At 50.0% G+C, this 20622-nt stretch overlaps 1 protein-coding gene across 1 annotated transcript; it reads right to left on the minus strand.

Annotated features, from left to right (window-relative positions):
• Positions 1 to 90: 90 nt before the first annotated feature.
• LOC122368831 (sulfoquinovosidase-like) lies at positions 91 to 12314 on the minus strand. The gene is made up of 2 exons (XM_043343095.1): positions 12098 to 12314; positions 91 to 2527 (listed from the first exon to the last, which is right to left on the minus strand). The coding sequence occupies exons 1-2, from the start codon at positions 12245 to 12247 to the stop codon at positions 548 to 550; spliced, it is 2130 nt and encodes a 709-aa protein (XP_043199030.1). The 5' UTR covers positions 12248 to 12314; the 3' UTR covers positions 91 to 547.
• Positions 12315 to 20622: the final 8308 nt, after the last annotated feature.

Genomic DNA, 20622 nt, shown 5'->3' on the forward strand with positions numbered 1-20622 from the left:
GTCCGAATCGATGTCATGGGGATTGTATGGACAAGCATTATGAGAGAACTGGGCCGACTTCGCGTGCTTCGATTTCAACTACTACAACGATTGGAGTATGATGTTCTTATTATTCGATATCACCAACAGTCGATATTACGAATGCAAGCAGCTTACATTCAGCGCAAGCCCTCATTAGTTGTCTATGAGTCGGGCACAGATACGCGGCTACATTACATAGTTGCTGTTTGACCAATGAGAGGTCAAATACGTTTAGAGGTCAATACGCACGTTTTGCACGCATCCATTGAGCAGCATATCTAGCCACGTAGCTAGGGACCACTACGCGACTCGCCTCTTAGCTACTGGCCAAGGAGAAGTCACTTAGCCGGTTTTTGGCGCCCAGTGCCCACCAATCCAAAGCTCTGTCGTCACTCGGCTTAAACCGCAATAAATAAATAAGTAAAATTCGGTCGCCGCTCGGACCTGCTCTTGCTCAGTCTTCTCTAACCTTGTTGGGCACGAAACCTCGAGCCGTTCGATCGGCGCCGGTGCCCGCGGTTTCACGCTACTCGGTAATCTGACTGATCTGCTTGAAGAGCTCGACCCACTCTGAGTCGGCCCGGTAGAAGACGGGCGGCTGGCCGAGAGGGGCGTCCACGGTCACCTCCTGTGGCCCCTGCCACTGCTCCCCGGTCCAGAGGTGCACCCAGCTGTCCTCGGGCAGGCGCAGGCGGCGACTCTGCGCGCCCTCCTCGTACACGGGCGCCACGAGCAGGTCGCGGCCGTACAGGTACTGGTAGCCGGTCAGGTTGGTGTACCCGCTCAGCTCATTCGGGTAGTGCAGGAACGTCGGTCGCTGCAGAGGCGTGTGTGACTCTCCGTACTCGGCTAGGGCAGCGCGCGTGTATGGCGCCAGCGCGGCGAACTGACGAGAGAGCCGGGCGAACGCCGCCAAGATGCGCTCGTTGGAGTACCACTGAACGTTGGCGTCGGGCCGGTTTCCCTCGTGGGTGCGCATGACGGGCGTGAAGACGGCATACTCAGCCGAGCGCAGCAGGAGCTCCTCGGAGCGCACGAAGAACGGCCGCTGCGTGGTGTAGCCGCCGATGTCGAAGTGGTTCAGTCCGCAGCCGGCGATAGCGAGCGAAAGCGCCGACACGACGGTGGTGACGAGGCCGTCGGTGGTGGTCCAGTCGACGTTCTGGTCGCCCGACCAAGTCATGGCGGCGTGCTGCGCCTGCTCCGTGTTGCCGGAGCGCACGAAGAAGAGCGTGTCGTCCTCCTTTCCGGCGGCTGTGACGGCACGCCGGTTGGCGCGGCCCCAGAGCGCCGGGAACGTGTTGTGCAGAGCCGCCGGCGAGCTGAGCGCCGCAGCGCCCGCAGACACCGCGTCCACGGGCACGTACTCGGCAAAGTCGGCCATCCACCCGGAGATGCCCAGGTCGAGCATATTGGTGCGGATCAGCTGCTCGTACCAGGCCGACGCCGGCTCTGAAAGCAGGTCGACCGTGACGCAGCTGAAGCCGCCAAAGTCCTGCACGTACTCGGCGCCGCTAGCGTCCGTGAGGAAGTAGCCCATGTCCTTGTTGTTCTGGTAGATGTCGCCGTCAATGTTGAGGTAGGGGTTGATGTAGGCGAGGAGCCGGACGCCGTCGGCCTTCAGGGTCTGGATGACCGTGTCCAGGCCCGGGTAGTGCGTCTCGTTCCAGCGCCAGTTCCAGAACACGCGCTCGCCGAAGGCGGTGTTGACGATACCGGACCAGTCCTGGATCCAGATGCCGGCCACCTTGATGCCGGCGTCTCGCGCCTGCTGGTAGCGCTGCATCATGAACTCGGTGCCGCCCTCGAGGCCGAGGATGACGCCCTCGGAGGCCCAGTCGGGCAGCAGCTGGCGGCCCGTGTTGGCCCACTGGACCAGCTGCAGCGGGGAGCCGGCCGCCACACGGACGTCCAGCGCGCCGGCCGACTGGGTGTACAGCTCGTGACGCTCCTCCGAGCTGAACTGCAGCGCGCCGTACTCGTGCGTCACGCTGCGGAAATAATAGCCCCGCGAGGAGAGGAAGCTGGCCTCGGGCCAGTAGGTGGTGTGGTAGTCGCCGCCGGCGCCGCCGTCCAGACTGATGATGTCGGTGAGCGGGTTGTCCGGGTCGCGCAGGATGCCCTGCTCGCGCGTCCACACGGGATAGTCGCGGCCGCGCAGGTTGAAGAAGGTGTACTGCTCTCCGCCGCCGAACACGGTCTCGTCGGGTTCGGCGTGCAGCCGCAGCCACAGCCGGTCGAAGCGCTCCGGGCGCGCGGCGCCGCCGCCGATCAGCACCGAGTCTGCGGACGTGCTGAAGCGCAGGGTGACGGTGCTTTCGGCGTCCGTGGAGGACCACAGCGTCACCGTGGCCGCCGACTCGCTCTCCGCGGAGACGGAGAAGGAGCTCAGCGGCAGACGCTCCGTGATCGTGTCGTTGATGATGAAGTTGCCGGTCGTCTCCTTGAAGGTGGTGGTTCCCGTGCCCAGGACGACGGCTGCATGACCCGGCCCATGGTCAACCAACTGTGAACAAAACGCACACTCACGGTACATACAGGTATAGGCAGTGCGGATGCAGTATCGACGCTTTGTAAATAGGCTGTTGAGTTTTGTGTTCGTCACAAAAAGCATTGGTCTTGATTTTTACCCTCGCCGGCTGAGGGATTGTCGCCCTCCATAGTTTTTTTTTTTACCGCGATAGCTCCGAACACGCCGGAGATAGGAAGTTGAAACTTGGCATACCTGGCCATTGTTTCAAGCCGGATCTTGTGACACCAACTTCATTTTCAGGTCAGGTCTGGTCACTGACCTATGACGTCATAAGTGAATTTATGCACAGTCCTCAGATGTCGCACTCGCAACTTCGCATTTCGTAACGCCCTCAGTGCAATCGCGGCTCTGCGACGCTAGGTCACCTAGCTGGTCCCCAGTTAGGTGGCCCCAGTTAGGTACCAGCCGTCGACCAGGGACCAGCTAGGTGACCATCCTGGAGACATGGCCTAAGAAGACCTGGATATGTAGACAGGATAGGTAGGTGTTATAAGCCCTGATTAACCCTCGCCGGACCTATTGGTTTTTTACATACGCGCCGGCCGAGGGGGGGGGGGCGGGTACGACCCCCCCTCGCCGTTTCGCCCCTGGTGGAGCTAGCGCGTCGCGGAAAAAACGAGCGTGTGCGCCGTTACGAGACGCAGAGATTGGTACCCGATTTTAAGGTTCTAGGTCAACGGGTGACCTCTGAGGTCAGGTCAAGTGCCCCAGGGTACGGTTCAGTTTTTGGTGAATAACTTCGCAAAAAACGGCCGCAGGGCGCCGATTTTGGCAGCATCGTGTTTGCCTCGCTCAGGCGCGTCGAATGATATACTTTTTGTCCGGGTCAGGTCAACTTGGGGTGTTGACCTCAGGTCAAGGTCAGGTCAGCACCCCCAGGTCACGAAGTTGGTCGAAAGAGGTTATGTCGCATATCATTCGATTCGGCAGGCCTTCCTGAGTCCATTGGTGCCTTTCCCGACTCGCTAGCTCAATTTGATCAAGAGTTATTGACGAAAAACTAATTTGACCTTGATGACGTCATAAATGACGTCACGCAAGGTCAACATTGCAAAAGTGACGCATCTAACCTTGCAAGGAGTGCATCAAATCACGATTCTGTGTGCTTGAGATAGTTGGAGATCGTTCCCGGCGCCAGAATAGCAGTTTGAATTTTTCCCCATTGACTTATAATGGTGAGGTCACGAAAATGACCTGACCTCATATGACCTTTAGGAAAAATCCGAGATATGCAAGTTGTGGGACTCATAATGGATACTAGATCCTGCAAGTTTCATTTCCCTGTGACATCTCCTCTGGCAGTGAGGGCGTTGCGAAGTTGCGACATCTGAAGACCGTGCAGATGTTCACTTATGACGTCATAGGTCAGTGACCTGACCTGACCCAAAAATGCGGTTGGTGTCAAAAGATCCGGCTTGGATAAAAAGTCAGGTATGCCAAGTTTCAGCTCTCTATCGCCAGCGTGTTCGGAGCTATCGCGAAAAAACCCTATGGGGGGGGCGGCACCCGCCCCCCCCCCCCTCGGCCGGCGAGGGTTAAAACGAATGATGGCACTACGCGCTGTCGATATAAATGCCGAAAAGCTATGGGGGCATTTAACTCCTCCCCCATCAGGGTGAGGGATGCCCTATACGACTTGATGCCTATACGACTTACGGCGTTACATGGCAATGAATGGAAATGTGGAGCGAACTGAGCTTGGTGGTAAATAATTATCATAACTAAATATGTTAAGTCGTGAATTTTTCGGATAACTTATCGGGTGTAAACGCTGCTATTAGTGTGAGAAGCAGCAAGTGCTAGGCAGACGATAACGAGCATATCAGAGACATTTCCACGTATCTAACGCAGAGTGGCAGCTGATGTAGGTAAAGGAAAACATTGTGTAATGCATATATGCTGGTCCGTACATAGAGGATATGTAGGTAGGCATATTTTGCTAATGGTAGGTATACCGGCTTAACTGACTTAATGACTGAGACTTGTCAGTGACTACACCGATTGAATGGTCGCTTTGAAACTTACCGATTAATCAGGACAACTGACACGATGTCGGTATAAAACTTTTATCTCATCATGGATTTATATGCGGCCTATTGTCACACATTTTTTGGTGAACTCTTCTTACATTCAATGGAATAGCTGGGTGCCTATCGGTCAAAAAGCGTACTTTACACTCTCAGTCACCGTTTATTGGGTTAATAATTAATATCAAATACCTATTGATCTGAAAATTTATAACGTGATCTTAATCCGCGCCCTAAGGTCTCAGCCAACTTCGTCATGGTGGTGATGGGCGTATTTGGCCATACACGATTATCTCGGAAACAAATTAAGATAGAAATACGCGGAAAGAAGTAAGTTAATTAATAACCCGTTATAAGATCTTTTAGAATTATACAGTTTTTTTTCCGTTCAGCTCATCGCTGAAGTCAATGAAGGTCACCGAAAGCAAAATTATAAAGGGAAACTTCCTAATTTTGTTATTTTTATATTATTTTTGTTTTATATATACCTATTTTTTGTTTTGTATTTCCAAAGCGGTAAATAACTCTGGGACGAATTAAGCTACAGCGCCGTGAAAGAGCGCATTCGATATATGTAGACCTTACAAAAAAACTTCCTGAGTAATGAGCTGAAATTTGGCTAGGGTCAACGGTTTAGCCTCCAGCCAAAGGGCAATAACTCTTAAATTCGGACGTTCTTGCTGATAACATGTTTTCTGCAATGCATAACTTTTGACACCGCATAGTGTTTCACTCTTTGAGACGCGTCAAATGAACTATAGGGGAGAGCGGGGTGAGTTGTATCATGTCCAAGTTGTATCAGGGCGAATTGTGCCAAAGTTATCCAATAGGTAGCGCTCGTGACACGACCAGTCGACGAGGTTTTCCGGGCGCCATCTTTCCCTGTTCTGTCGTGTGGCTGGGTGGACGCGTCTCGAGGTGAGAGCCGATTTTATGTTTTTTTAATGTCATTCTAAAAAAATAGGTTGCAGGAAAATGTGTGCTTTGGGCATTTAGATGTGCACGAATTTGAAAGATCTCCGTAGCGGTGGTGAGGGTAGGTTCTAAGGCTGCGTGAGTGAAAATGGATTTCTCCAGCTGTCCGCTGTTTTTGAGCACGAGGATGTTTTATCCAAGATGGCGGCGAGGTACATGTTGTATCAGAGCCGGGTGGGGTATGTTGTAACATGTATGTATGTATGTACGCATGGGTATGTTACTTTTGATCGCGAAAGCTAAGCCCTGGCTCGCGTTTGTAGGTAGCTAGTCAATACTCGTTCCATTTCGGCACAATGTGTTGGCTGCTTTGCTCTTAACGGGTCACTTTTGCGTGTAGTCTGTTGATGTTTCGTTCGTTTCGATGTTTCGTTCGGATCGACCTAAGTTTGGTCTAATAAAAGTGAAGCCTTTGAGCATAAACATTGTATTAACCCCATTTAATGTTGTTGTTATGTTCAAAACCAGTAGCAAACACACTCCCTGAAACGTGAAACAGTGATACAAATTACCCCACCATGTGATACAACTCACCCAAGCCATGGGGCAAGTTGTATCAAAAACATTGCTCTATTCGGCAGACCGTAGAAGAAAAACTAGCAGAGGTAGCGGAAAAGTTACTTTGCACAAACAAGCAGAAGAATCAAGGAAGGAGATAGTATGGAAATAATGAGTTTATCACGGATAGTTACGAGGTTATGGGTCTCGGAGTAAAAACTGATACAACCCACCCCACTCTCCCCTAAGTTAGCCTAAAAAGGTCAACATCAAAATTTGAGGCTCACAGAAAAGGTCACATTGCACATCAGTCGATACGTATCGTTGGGATAAGGACATCTAAGGTATTTTCATCGCTCTAACATGTATCTAGCTTAGGGTTTTTTTTCTTCAAAAACTGCTGAAAATATTTTAGGATCTCATAAAGGTAAGGATCTCAGGGACATAATTATGAGTCACGTTTGCATTTTTCCGATCCATTGTGTCATGCTCACCCTGATCTTTGAGAATGTTTAGCAAGACTCGTCGAAAAGAAGAGTGGTAAATTGTTCTCCAATTGTCTTAACCCTCGCATGTGTGCGGCGTTTGCCAGCTTCTAATGTGTAGGGGGGGTGGGTCGGTTGGACCCCCCCTTGCCGTTTGGCCCCTGATCGAGCTAGAGCTTCGCGGAAAAAACGAGCGTGTTGCCCGTGACGAGAGGAAGCCGATGATACCCAATTTTAAGGTCCTAGGTCATTGGTTGACCTTCCAGGTCAGGTCAATGACCCAAAGTCGGGAAAATCGGGACCTGTTAGAAAGTCGTAAAGTGTGGCTGCTAAGGGGTTTTTCGGGGTGCTGATCACGAATATCATGTTAGTTTTGATCACAGATGATGTCTTGAAGCATTTAGACCAGGTCGGGTCAGGTCAGGTCAGGTCAACCAGTAGGCGTCGTGACGGGTATTCGTAGTACGTGTCAACCGCCTCTGACAGCTTCGTAACATGTTACGAAGTCACCAAAACTACTTCGTAAATGTTCAAATGGTTGCTAAATTCGAATTCAGCTCCAAAAACTAGCCTAGAAACATGTAAAACTCGAAAAAGTGACCCGAGGTCACCCGAGGTCACCAAAGGTCAATGACCTGACCTGACCTTCAGGTGACCTTGACACACACGGGAGTAACATCAAATCACATGTTTGAACGTTTGAAACCACGAAAAGCTTGCAAACACGCGGCTAGTGCGAGCCGACATACGCGAAATCGCGATTCCGGCCAAACATGGTCTCGGAAAAGAGGTCACAGGTCAAAGGTCATTTGGGTCAGGGTCATGAAATTTTCAGGGTAGGTGTAAAATTGATCAATGCGAGGGTACTGAAAGTTTCGTCGCGATCGGCCGCTTTTTACGCGAGTTATTCGCGAAAAACCATGGGGGGGGTCCATCCGACCCCCCCTACACATGCGAGGGTTAAGTTTAATGATGAGGTCGCAAAATTGACGTGACTTTAGGTCACCGATATCAGAATTCTGGGATATATCAATTATTGGTGATTAGGTATTTATTCATGCAATAGGTAGCACCTACCATAGGCGGCGGAACGGGGAGGGCGCCGGGGCACCGTGCCCCATAGGCGTCGCCAGAGATTTTTGGTGGGGGGGGGGGCAAAATCAACTTTAATGTTAAAACTTGCCTTTCCCCAGTCTTAACTCACTCGTTTTACATATCATTCGACGCGCAATGGTGCGAGGAATCCGATGGTGACAAAGGTTTCCTTCTAGCTATGGCATGTAACTTTTACTGAAAATTTCGAAATTTTGAAATTTCATGACATAGGTAAACGACTGGCAGGATCATAGCATATAGTGGCTGCGATTGCTGACGCACTGCAGAGGGCCGCTGTGTAGACGCTCGACGCTCATGATCATTACCCAGAAAGGTGAAAACGCTCCATTTAATCGGATCACCCTGCTAAAACCTCCATTCACGCACGCATGCAGAGGTTTTGCGTGAAATGCATAAGTATTATCCCAGCCGCCGATCGCAGCTAAGTTGGGCATTCGGTGGAGAGTGAATTTTGGAAGTGTGAATCGGAAGTAATTCATCTTTGCTCCAGTGAAAGGAAGTGTTTTGATCACTCGAGTGTTAACAAAAGTTTCTCGTTTTTCGTGTGAAGGGAAGCGCTGCAAACGCGAACAAAAACTGTTAAACGGAACCAAAGTTACGAACGGCATAGCGGCAAGGGATCCCTTAGAGATAGGTTTGGGACTTCCCTGTATGGGACCTCAGAGAACATGGACACTAGTGGGACTTTCAGAGGCCGGTTTGGGCCCCCTGAAAGCTTCTTTAGGGCTCAATGGAGCTCCTTAGGAGCCTTGAGCCCTGCGACACTTGTACGGTACTTGAGCCCGTCGCAGACATTTGACGAGGGTTGAGAAAGGCCCCGAAGATTTCGTTTCACGCTTTGAACGAAAATTGTGTCAGCACTCCAAAACTTATGAAAATCAGCTGTAAAATGTAATAAAGAACGAACTAGGAACATGGAATGAATCACAGCATTGACATTTCCGAGTCTGGAGTCCAGACTCTGGACTCGGAGTCTTTAAGATTTTGGCGGCTGCGAGTCAGACTCTGGTTGAACTGCACGCTCCAACCGAGTCTAACCTCACAGGCATTCTCAGAAAGGTACCCCCATTTTTTCCCCGACTCCAAAATCTCATCGGATCTGTATCGATCTCAGGGGGTGCCCGGTCCGAGGTTGGGGGGGGGGGGCAAGCTGCCCCGCTTGCCCCCCCCCCCCTGGCGACGCTAATGCGGCGTGCCCCCTTTGATTTTTGCATTTTAACATTAGCCCTATGGGCGTTGCATGGAAAGAATGGGACCAAAAGTCGGCAGTGCCCCCCCCCCCCCCTCCTCTTAATTGAAGGTGTTCCGCCGCCCTACTGGTACACTCGGGGGCAGATTGATGTTCCACAACTCTTTATCCACCGGGTTCCTATGGCTCAGCATTGGCAGCAGCCGCCTGGTAACGGTAGACTGTGCCGCTTCACTTACTTGTCAAGCGGCACAGCCTACCCACACCGTATGACACTGGTCTGGGTCGGTGTCTGAAAGGTGATGTGGGCCGCCTGTGACGTCAGCGCAGCGGTGAGGGCCGGGCCCGGAGGCATGGCTCTGGGCGGCGCAGCGCGGCGGCCGGCTGGCGAGGGCTGGGGAGTGAGGTGGGGTGGAAGCATGGACCATCGCGCGGCTGGGCGAGCGTAGTTAACTTTCGCGTCTCCATTTGCCAATTATTCTACCTATCAATTGCAAGCGCTAAAGCATTTGTTAAAATGCCCTATGCCCAAGACAGCGCCTATCATTTACTTGCCATGCGTATTACGAAGCACTTAAAGCGTGGCAATGGGACAGCCGATAGAACTTGTCACCCGTGCATCGAGGTGCGGAGCTATATTTTGCATAACATGTTAGTATTGAGGCCTTGATTGAGCAGATTGGTGTCTATTGTTTCGCAAGGCAATCGTCTACGTGGGAACTAGGGGTATGGGTATAGTGCGGCAGCTAACGCCCCAATTTAAAGCGATTATTACTGTTCCTCTTATATGAGGTCGCAGCCACCAATAGCAAACCGTTCCAACCAGGAGCCAAAAAGTCGGACACTCAGGGGGGTTCGAACTTCGAACCGGGCTTCCCCCACCGGTCAGCTCACGATACGAGCGTTCATCCACTGAGCTACCGGAAATGGTCCCCGTCAGCACAAAACAAAATGACATTCACCCGCTGACCGCCAATGACAGTTTTGTGACATTTCATCGCGTTTGACCGCGGCGGGTAGTCGCTGGTCTCGGTAGCTCAGTGGATGCACGCTATAGCGTCGTAGGGTGACCGGTCGGAGAAGCCCGGTTCGAACTGTCCCAGGTGCGCAACTTATTTGCTCCTAGTTGAAACGGTTTGCTATTGGTGGCTGCGATCACACATTAACCCTCGCCCATGTAGGGGGGGGGTTGGTGCAACCCCCCCCCCCTGAGGTTTTTCGGAAATAGTGCAAAAACGGCGGCGCGCAGCGCCGCCAAATTTTGGGTACCTTATGGGGCAAACCTTGCGCATCTTTTGATAAAAAAAATTTGACCGGGTCATGTCAGGTCACGGAGTTATGACGTCACAAAGGGAACAGCCTCCGGCCGGATTTTCACAAACTGAGTGCCAACGCCCGAGGTTTCCTGCCGGTGGTACGGACATCGGTTGATGGATCGTGATGAAACTTCCCATGCATGTTGGGGCAAGTATTGGCTATCATATGGTATAAGAAACTTGACCGGGTCAGGTCAGGTCACGGAGCTATGACGTCACAAGAGGAACAGCGTCCGGTACTATTTTTGAAAAGCGCCCGAACCACTATTTTGCTAATTCTTGTCACCTCGATGGGAATATGCAGCAATATTAGCTTCTATAGGGAGCAAATGGACCTCCCAAATCCAAAATTACAATCAGATTTCAAAAATTTAAATTTTGATTTTTCGAATTTCTGCCGCCGACTGTGACCTTGCCGACTTCCGGCGCTCCCAACGCGCCATTTTTAGAGCTAGGGAAACGAAATACATACCAAACGATAGAGAATTGATCAAGGAACACGATACTGAAGGTTTCAAGTCGATATCTCCCACCGTTTTGCCGCAATCGCCGCGGAAAGTTGAAAAAGTCTATTTTTCCGAAAAATTTGACCTTTGACCGGTCAAAAGTAGGTCAAATGTTGACCTAGGACCAAAAAATATACCACCAATCGCGAGATCTCGGCGAGAGCAATCCGTTGGTATTTTCCGCTAAGCTCTACGACGCTCCGTTTTCAAACGCCAAGGGGGGGGGTCGCACCAACCCCCCCCCCTGCATGGGCGAAGGTGGCAGATCGCCGTTTACGGGCGAGGGTTAAAGGAACAGTAAAATTTGTTTAAAGTTGGGGCGTTGGCTGCCGCGCTATCCAAAAACTGCAGTTCCCACGTCTCTGGACGATTGCTGTGCGAAATAATAGACACCAATAAGCTCAATCAAGGCCTTAATAAATACCTCTTGTCTGTTATAAACAATGTAGCTCCGCAACTCGATGCACGTGTGATATAAATTCTATCGGCTGTCCAAATGCCACGTTAAAGTGTGTCGTAATGCTCATGGCAAGTATGACGATAGGCGCTGTCTTGGGCATAGGATATTTCAACAACTGCTTTAGCGCAATTGTTAGGTAGAATAATTGCCGCCTTGAGACGCGAAAGTCAACTACACTCGCTCAGCCGCGCGGCGCGATGGTCCATGCTTCCACCCTCTCACCCCACCTCACTCCCCAGCCCTCGCCAGCCGCCGCGCCGCGCCGACCCGAGCCATGCCCCCGGGCTCGGTCCTCACCGCTGCGCTGACGTCACAGGCGGCCCACATCGCCTTCCAGCCACCGACCCAGACCGGTGTCATACGGTGTGGGTAGGCTGTGCCGCTTGACAAGTAAGTGAAGCGGCACAGTCTACCGTTACCAGGCGGCTGCTGCCAATGCTGAGCCATAGGAACCCGGTGGATAAAGAGTTGTGGAACATCAATCTGCCCCCGAGTGTACCTACCCGAGTTTCAAACCTACATGAATAAGTTGTACGAATGACGAAATCACAGTGCTTTTAGAGGCATAGTCAGTCATCTTGACCTTGTGACCTAATTAAGCGACCTGATGTAAAAAAAATCACACACGGTGCGAAAGTGATGCATCAAAAGCTCTACCTACCAAGTTTCGTTTCGCTGCGCACTTCGGTTTTCTTTTCACACTCAAAAGAAAACTGGCGAGTGTGGCCAAAGACGCCCTATGCAGGCCCCCGGAGCGAAATATAGTAAATTTTGACGATTTTGCTCGACATAACACGATGATGAGTAAAATGTATATTATTTTTATGCAACATTTCTATAGCTTCCATAAACGATATCCGTGTCTTTGCAACTAAGCAAATAGTGCTTTGCTCTAAACTTTTGGGTCCCTACCAAAGTTGTAACGGTTTACATTTTGCATCGTTACCCTGTCTCGTCCACGCCTCACTCACGAGCAGGTCGTCCTGAAGGAGCAGTCGGAACGAGTCGCTCGTCTGCTCTATGCGAAACGAGGGCGGCAGGACGGCGTCAACAGGCGGCTGGCCCCAGACCAGCACCAGCAGCGCCAGCGGCACCAGCAGCGGACTCTGCCGGACGGCCATCGCGGTCCGGGGGCGGGACGGATCTGAGCGGACCCAGCCCGGCGTCCGTTCCCGCAGCGGCGACGGCAGCAGTGATGGGAGCGCGGCCAGCTGCCCCGTCCCGGAGGCCTGGCCGGCGCCGGGACCTTGGGCCGGGGGTGTGGCATCCGTCCACAGTCCACACTGACACGGGCACGGCACATTGTAGGCATGTCATCAAGCGATCAGACTACCTGCGCCGCTGTATAATTCGACGGCATATTTCGTGGAGCCCGAGGTTTATGGAGACGGCTCGACGCATGGTTCGGGTTTCACTGTCTCATGTCCACGGTCGTTTTCCACATATATGTGGAAAACGGGTGGGTCCAGGGTCCAGTGTGGGTACAATGTGCGAATTATCTTTTATAAGTGTTGTCGCTGTAAGGAAATGCCTCCCGTGTCACATTTAACCCGCGCACCGACGGGGGGGCGGATATCCGCCCCCCCCCTGAGGTTTTTCGCGAATAGCGGGAAAACCGCGGCGCGTAGCGCCGCGAAATTTGGTATGACTATTCCCTTATCAATTTTACACATGGTGTGCAAGTTTGAACCTCCTACCTTTCAAGGTCAGGTCACCAGGTCACTTTGAATGACCCAACCTCAAGTCACTTTTTTGCAACTTTGTCACCGTGCCGGAGCTACAGTAGATGTCGGAGGCCTTTGAAAGTCGCAGGATGTTATTAGGTCATTAGTAGCTACAATTTGTATATCTCGGAATTTTGATATCGGTGACCTAAGGTCAGGTCAATTTCGCGACCTCCCCATTATAAGTCAATGGGGGAAAAATCAACTCCCTGTTTTTACCACTAAAACGGGTCGGAATGGCCCCATATACCATACATGACTTCATATACGATCAACCTTCACTACCTTGAGGTCTGTTTTGCTGTTGGGCAGCTGTGAGGTCATGTGACGTCATCAAAGGTCACCAAAGGTTTTTGGCCAATAACTCCGTACAAGAACAAGATACAGACGCGTGGATGGTCTCATTGTGTTCAGCTCGTCAAGACGCATCGAATGATATACATGATGACCTCGAGGTCACGTGACCTGAGGTCAACCTTTGACCTTGACCTTTCGAGGTCAACATATATATCATTCGATGCGGATTGACGAGAGGATCACGATGATGCCCTTAGTTTGTTCCTATCTTGACTAATTCGAAAGTTATTCGAGAAAAACTCTCTCCATATTTAGCGCCGCCATTTTGACTTTTTCGACCCCTGTGACGTCATCTTTGACCTGATCTGAAAATGACCTTCGTAAAAATTGTAGATCTTGACCGTGCGTATCCGATGCCGTTTACCGCTTGTCGCTATCTTGCTTCGTTCTCGAGATCTCAGGGGGTGGCGGTCATCCGCCCCCCCCCCCCCCGTCGGTACTAAGTTGGCGCAGACCCCCGTCGGTGCGCGGGTTAACCTATCGTAACGCATCTTGGTACTTGGTAGGTTTCGACGGCAGCCAACTTGACTCACAGGAGTGACCAAGGAGTGACCGATAACGGCTGGTGCACACACAACGCCATCTGGCACAGTTGAGGATTAGCATAATCCGGCCAAGTGTGCCAGGTGGCGCTAGTTACCCACCACTACCAGCCACGGCCGAGTAAGGCCCTTCCATGGACTCTCTATATATGTAATATCAGGGGCGGATCCAGGAATTTTCGGGAGGGGGGGGGGCGGCAAGTCGAAATAGGGGCGACCTGGCAATCCGGGGGCGCTCAATACAAAGGGGGCGCCAAACCGTCAAAATCGGGAGCTAAAAGCCCGCGCCGTGCTAGGGGGCGTTATCGCGCTCCCCCTCAGGTTTTTCGCACATATCTGAAAAACGGCTGCGCGCAGCGCCGCCATTTTCAGCATACCTTATCATGCATCTTTTTTGCACATGTTGTAAAAATGTCTGACGCGGGTGATGGAAGGTCAGGTCACCAGGTTATGCCAAGTGACCTAGCCTAAGAAAAAGTTCAAATGCTTACCATTGCTATACCGACTGAACGATTGCTTTGAACCTTTCAGCGATTGATGAAAGCAACACTATTCATGAAATGTATATCTCGGAATTTCGATATCTGTGACCTAAGGTCAGGTCAGTTGTGCGACGTCTCCATTAGGTAGGTAGGTATAGGTAATATAAGTCTTTGGGAGAAAACCGAAAGGCATCTTTTTTGGACGAGCGCCATTCTAGACAATATCAAGCATTGGGATACATATAAAATTAACACACTGAATAAGAACATTGCACCTAGTGTGACCACTCATTATGTCCTAGAGGTCATCCCATGTCATGAAAGGTCCGCAGCAGTTAAAAAAAAAAACTTTTGATAGATTCAAGCTAGAGCGATAAAAACACCTCAGCTGTGTTCAGCTCGACGATACGCATCGACTGCTATGCAGCATGACCTTTCCCGGTCAGGTCATGACCTTAACCTGAGGTCAAATTCTCAAAATTACCTTTCATAAGGTCAACCTTTAGTTTGTTCGACGTGTCTCGACGACAGAAACGCAATGCTGACAAACGTAACGTCGAGACTCTCTTGAGTCAAAAGTTATTGCAGGAAAACATTGTTCGTAAAAAGGCTATTTTTAGAGTCTTTTGCCCTCTGAAGGCTAAACCGTTGACCTGAGGTCAAATCTGAGCGCAGCTTGCAGAAACACCTTTAAAAGGGCTATCGAATGCGCTTTTCTGCGGCGCTATAGCTCTATTGGTTTCCGAGTTATGTGCCGCTGCTTCGAAAACGGGAAAATGTTGAAACAGGCAATATTTTACCTTTGATGACCTCTGGTGACCTGACATTCGACCTGACCTAAAAATGACTGTTTTGTTTTCGTCCTGTTTTTTTTTTTACGATCTTTCGAATGCCGCTTATCGCGTGTCACTACGCGGCCCAGGAGCCGAGTTAGACGAGGGAGTTTGCCCCCCTCCCCTCCCCAGCAGGACACGGGAAACTCAGACCACCAGCACGGCACGGGTTAAAAGTCGTAGATGGGCACCGCTACCCTAGCAAAAGATATAAGCAAAAAGGTGGCCTCCATTTACTGGTGCAGTCCTTCTTCTCCCGGTGATGCCCCCTCCTTTTTCTGGAAGCGTCTCACTTATGCTGGTATGCCTCACTTCCCGGGGGCGCCCAACCTCTGCTTGGATCGCCTAATCCATTATGGAGAGACCCAGTTTGCTTAAGTCGCCTCATTTCTTCCTTCTAAGAACGACCAATTTGCTGTAGCCGGCCCACTTATCTGGGACGCCCATCTTCTGCTAGAAGTGCCCCTCTTCTTCCTGATGCGTCCCACTTCTACTACGAGTGCACCTTTTCTGTTAGGGCGCCCATTTGCTGCTGAGGAGTCTTTTTTCTACTGTGAATAGGGCGGCCCTCTCCTGTTGGGCGACCCCAAATTCTGCTGAAGGCGCCCCACTTCTGCCCAACTTTTGGTGGGGTGCCCCTCTCTTGCAGGGGCACTTCTCTTTTGCTGGATATGCCACTCTTGTGGGGGCGCCCTTCCACTGCGGGGAACGTCTCTCTTCTGCCAGAGGCACCCCTTTTCTTCTTATGGGGCTCCAGTTTTTTTCTGGGGCGAGGCGACCCTCTGCTGCTCGGAACGGGGCACACCTCTCCTATTACTGAGGCACCTTCTGCTGGGGTTGCTGGGCACCAACTGCTGGGCACCACTTGCTCTTGGTTTCTACAAATTGATAATGTGGTTCACGGTGTGGTATTGAATGTTCTATACTGCGGAGACGTCCTGTGGCACTTGAAGCCTCATCGGTTTTGAAATTATGTAGCCTGGCTCGATGAGGCGTGTTCGATTCCAGCGGTGCATGCACCATTGGGTAGCTTAAGCCACTCGGGCGGGCACGTATGTAGGTGTGACCTGTGATTAGGGCTACCTGGGTTTGGCCTGTGGCTGGAACAGTGAGCACGCTCTATTGAATAGAAGACGGCAAGAACGCGACTAAGTACTAATTAGGGGAAAATGACCTAATACCGCACTCAGGGGTGGGGTTTTATGAAATCGATTGGGGGTGCTCAGCTTGCCGGTGCACATATTGTACGGTAGCGGCAGAAGTATACATCAACCTAGGGTACATACCCAACACGCGCGGGGCTGGGGTCTCCAGCCGAACGCGCGGGGCTGGGGGGGGGGGTAAATTTTTACCCCCCTGTTATCTCCCGAACTAATGGTCCGATTTGGAAAATTCAAACGCCAATAGAAAGATCTCATGACGACCAACTGAGAACATGTACTTAGTTTAAAGTTTGAGGTCAAGGTCAAGGTCAGGTCAAGGGTACAAATTGCAAGTTTCTACAGTATCGGCCTTGCACCGTAGTTGCCGAAGAATGGAGCCATGGACTGAGACTGATTGCCCAAAACGTGTTCTTAGGCTACCAAGACAATATTCGTTGCATACAATATCATTCAGAGGTCAAGGTCAAGGTCCAGGTCAGGTCAGGTCAGGTGAGGTCACCAAAAACAAAATATAGAAAAGGGCATGTGCGACACATGTTTTATGGGTCATTTTATTCATGCAATTCAATAGGCACACTCAATAGGTGATATGGACCACATCTGGATGAATTTCAGGTCGAGGTCAGGTCAAGGTCAGGTCAAGTGTGGTCAAATTTTGAAGTTGGTTGTTAAGGCCTAAAAAGGTGTCTATCTGATGCAGTATTTCACGGCGAATCGAATGGTGCTATTGTTGTTTCCGTACGATGTCTAGAACTTCCGAAAAATCATTTTTTTTTTCTTCAAAAAATTGTTTGTCGTGACGTCATAAAATTTTGAATAGCTCCCACATTTCTGAAATGATTCTTCTAAAAATTGGTATGTAGGTGCACATGGACCACTTCTCTGACATATATTCCGGTTTTTTCGATACCCGCAAAATTTTGGATTTTATAATTATTTTCCCAAAAAAGTCAGTTTTTTCAATTTGGGCCAAAATCAAAAATTTTCAAAAAACCGAGATAGCCATTTGATAGACAAAGTAGAATCACGTATAACCTTTTTTGTTACGTTTTGATTCCCTTAAAAATGAAGATGTTAGCGGCGTTTGAAATATTGCCGTTTTTGAGGCGAAAATGGCGAACATGACGTCGCAAAAACGTCATTTTCTTAAAAAATTTCCGAAGGATTTCGCTCAAATTTTCAGGGAACGTGTCAAATTGATGTAAGAAAAGGTACTGAAAGTTTGGCGGCGCTGCGCGCCGCCGTTTTTGAGATATTGCAAAAATTCGCGAGGGAGGGGGGGGGGGTAAAATTTACCCCCCAGCCCCGCGCGGGTTAACCCTCGCCGGCACAGGGGGGGTTGATGCAAATTGCAACCCCCCTAAGGTTTTTCGCGAATAACTCGCGTAAAAAGCGGCCGATCGCGACGAAACTTTTAGTACCCTCGCATTGATCAATTTTACACCTACCCTGAAAATTTCATGACCCTGACCCAAATGACCTTTTACCTGTGACCTCTTTTCCGAGACCATGTTTGGCCGGAATCGCGATTCGGCGTATGTCGGCTCGCATTAGCCGCGCGTTTGCAAGCTTTTCGTGGTTTCAAACGTTCAAACATGTGATTTGATGTTGCTCCCATACATTAGCCCGCGCCCCGCTGGGCTATTCAGCCATACGCGCCCTGCTGGGGGGGGGGGGGGCAGATTCTGCCCCCCTGTCTAACTTCCAAACCGATGGTCGTAGAAAGACGGGGAAAACGGCAATCGAAAGCTCTCAACGAGGCGAATCTAAAGAGCTCAATTTTTTTTTGCTTAAGTAGGTCAGAGGTCAGGTCAAGGTCAGGTCAAGGGTACAAAATGCAAGTTTCTACAGTATCGGCCTTGCACCGTAATTACCGAAGAATGGACTGAGACTGATTGCCCAAAACGTGTTCTTAGGCTACCAAGACAATATTCGTTGCATACAATATCATTCAAAGGTCAAGGTCAAGGTCAGGTCAGGTCAGGTCAGGTCACCAAAAACAAAGTATAGTAAAGGGCATGTGCGACACATGTTTTATGGGTCATTTTATTCATAGAATTCAATAGGCACACTCAATTAGTGATATGGACCATCTCTGGATGAATTTCAGGTCGAGGTCAGGTCAAGGTCAGGTCAAGTGAGGTCAAATTTTGAAGTTGGTGGTTGAGGCCTAAAAAGGTGTCTATCTGATGCAGTTTTTCACGGCGAGTCGAATGGTGCTATTTGTGTTTCCGTACGAGGTCTAGAACGTCCAAAAAATTCATTTTTTCAAAAATGTTGTGTGTCGTGACGTCATAAAATTTTGAATAACTGAAACTCCCACATTTTTGAACCGATTTTTCTCAAAATTGGTATGTAGGTGCACATAGACCACCTATCTGACATATATTCCGTTTTTTTCGATGCACTTAAAATTTTGGATTTTATAATTATTTTCCAAAAAAGTCATTTAAAAAAAAATTGGGCCAAATTCCAAAATTTTCAAAAAACCGAGATAGCCATTTGATAGACAAAGTAAAGTGGAATCACGTATAACCTTTTTTGTTACGTCTTGATTCCTTTAAAAATGAAGATGTTAGCGGCTTTTGAAATTTTGCGATTTTTTAGGCGAAAATGGCGAACATGACGTCACTAAAACGTCATTTTCTCAAAAATTTACCGACGGATTTCGCTCAAATTTTTAGGGAATGTGTCAAATTGATGTATGATAAGGTACTGCAAGTTTGACGTCGCTGGCGTAACGCGTTTAGAAGTTATTGGCGAAAAACGGGAGGGGCAGATTCTGCCCCCCCCCCAGCGGGGCGCGGGTTAAGGTGGGTGTCAAGGTCACCTGAAGGTCAGGTCAGGGTCAGGTCATTGACCTTTGGTGACCTCGGGTGACCTCCGTTCACTTTTTCGAGTTTTACATGTTTCTAGGCTAATTTTTGGAGCTGAATTCATATTTAACAACGATTTGAACATTTACAAAGTAGTTTTGGTGCCTTCGTAACATGTTACGAAGCTGTCAGAGGCGGTTGAAACATATTACGAACACCCGTCACAACCCCTAACGGTTGACCTGACCTGACCTGACCCGACCTGGTCTTAATGCTTAAAGACATCATCTCTGATCAAAACTAACACGATATTCGTGATAAGCACCCCGGAAAACCACATACCAGCCACACTTTACAACTTTCTAACAGGTCCCGATTTTCCCGGTTTTCGGGTCATTGACCTGACCTGGAAGGTCACCCGATGACCTAGGACCTTAAAATTGGGTACCATCGGCTTCCTCTCGTGACGTGCGACACGCTCGTTTTTTTTTCGCGAAGCTCTATCTCGATCAGGGGCCAAACGCGAGGGGGGGGGGGGGGTCGTACCAACTTTTTTGGTCGAAGGACCCTTGTGCCGTCGAAGGACGCAAAATGGCTTGTGCCGGCGAGGGTTAAATCTAGTTTTCTCACCGATTTTAGGCTACTTATTTTGCAGTCATTTCCCCAATAAGAAAAACATTGACGAAAAGACTAAGCTTACTGCTTTCCAGCTGACCCAAGCAATCACCTACGTAATTTTATGTAATTTAACATTAATGGTTAAATTACATAAATAACATGTCGTCCGGCCATCAGCCGCCGGAACTCTGTCGACAAACAATAGACCCATCCCAAATCTTGCTATGATAATTTTCTGTCAAGGATGACCGTCACTCGACCCAGACAAGCGCATAATACAGTCCTAACTTCCTTCGGAGCAGAAGACCCACGAATGTCCCATGCCTGCCGACCCTTGATGGCTCCACGCTGATCTCCGAGGGCTATAAGACAACCTCTAACGGGGCTCCACGTCGGTATCTAAAAGTCTCACCGGTCCCCAAGAGTCATTTGCAGGACTTCTAGGGTCGAAGAGGTTTGATGAAGGCCCCATGCGTCGCCACGGGGAGGGAGGGGGCAAGCGAGGTCAGCCCGCTCCCCTCCCCCGACCTCCGAAAGGGCACCCCCTTTTGTTTTCTCTTTTTCTTTTTCGCGGTGCTACGCGCCGCGGTTCTCCCGCTATTCACGAAAAACTTCAGGGGGGGGGCGGATAACCGCCCCCGTCGTGAGCGGGTTAGCCCGCGAGTTGCTGGGGGGGGGGGCGTTAAACGCCCCCACTTTTTTTCGCCGGGCCATAGCATAAAAATGGCGCGCCGCAGGCGCGCCAAATTTTGGGTACCTGTAGGGAATTGATTGAAGTTTATTGTGACAAAGTTTCAAAAAAATCGGTTGGAATTTTTTGAGATATCGAGGTTTTAGTGACGTCATAATTTCTGAGTTTTTGACCAAAAACGGCATATGTTCAAAAAATCATATAAAATCACAGGATAGACATACAGACATGCCGTAAACGCCATTAGAATGCCAATACCATGACCAATCA

The sequence above is a fragment of the Amphibalanus amphitrite genome, unplaced genomic scaffold (genome assembly GCF_019059575.1).
Source record: "Amphibalanus amphitrite isolate SeventyFive unplaced genomic scaffold, NRLGWU_Aamphi_draft 000980F_arrow, whole genome shotgun sequence".
Lineage (NCBI taxonomy): Eukaryota > Metazoa > Arthropoda > Thecostraca > Balanomorpha > Balanidae > Amphibalanus > Amphibalanus amphitrite.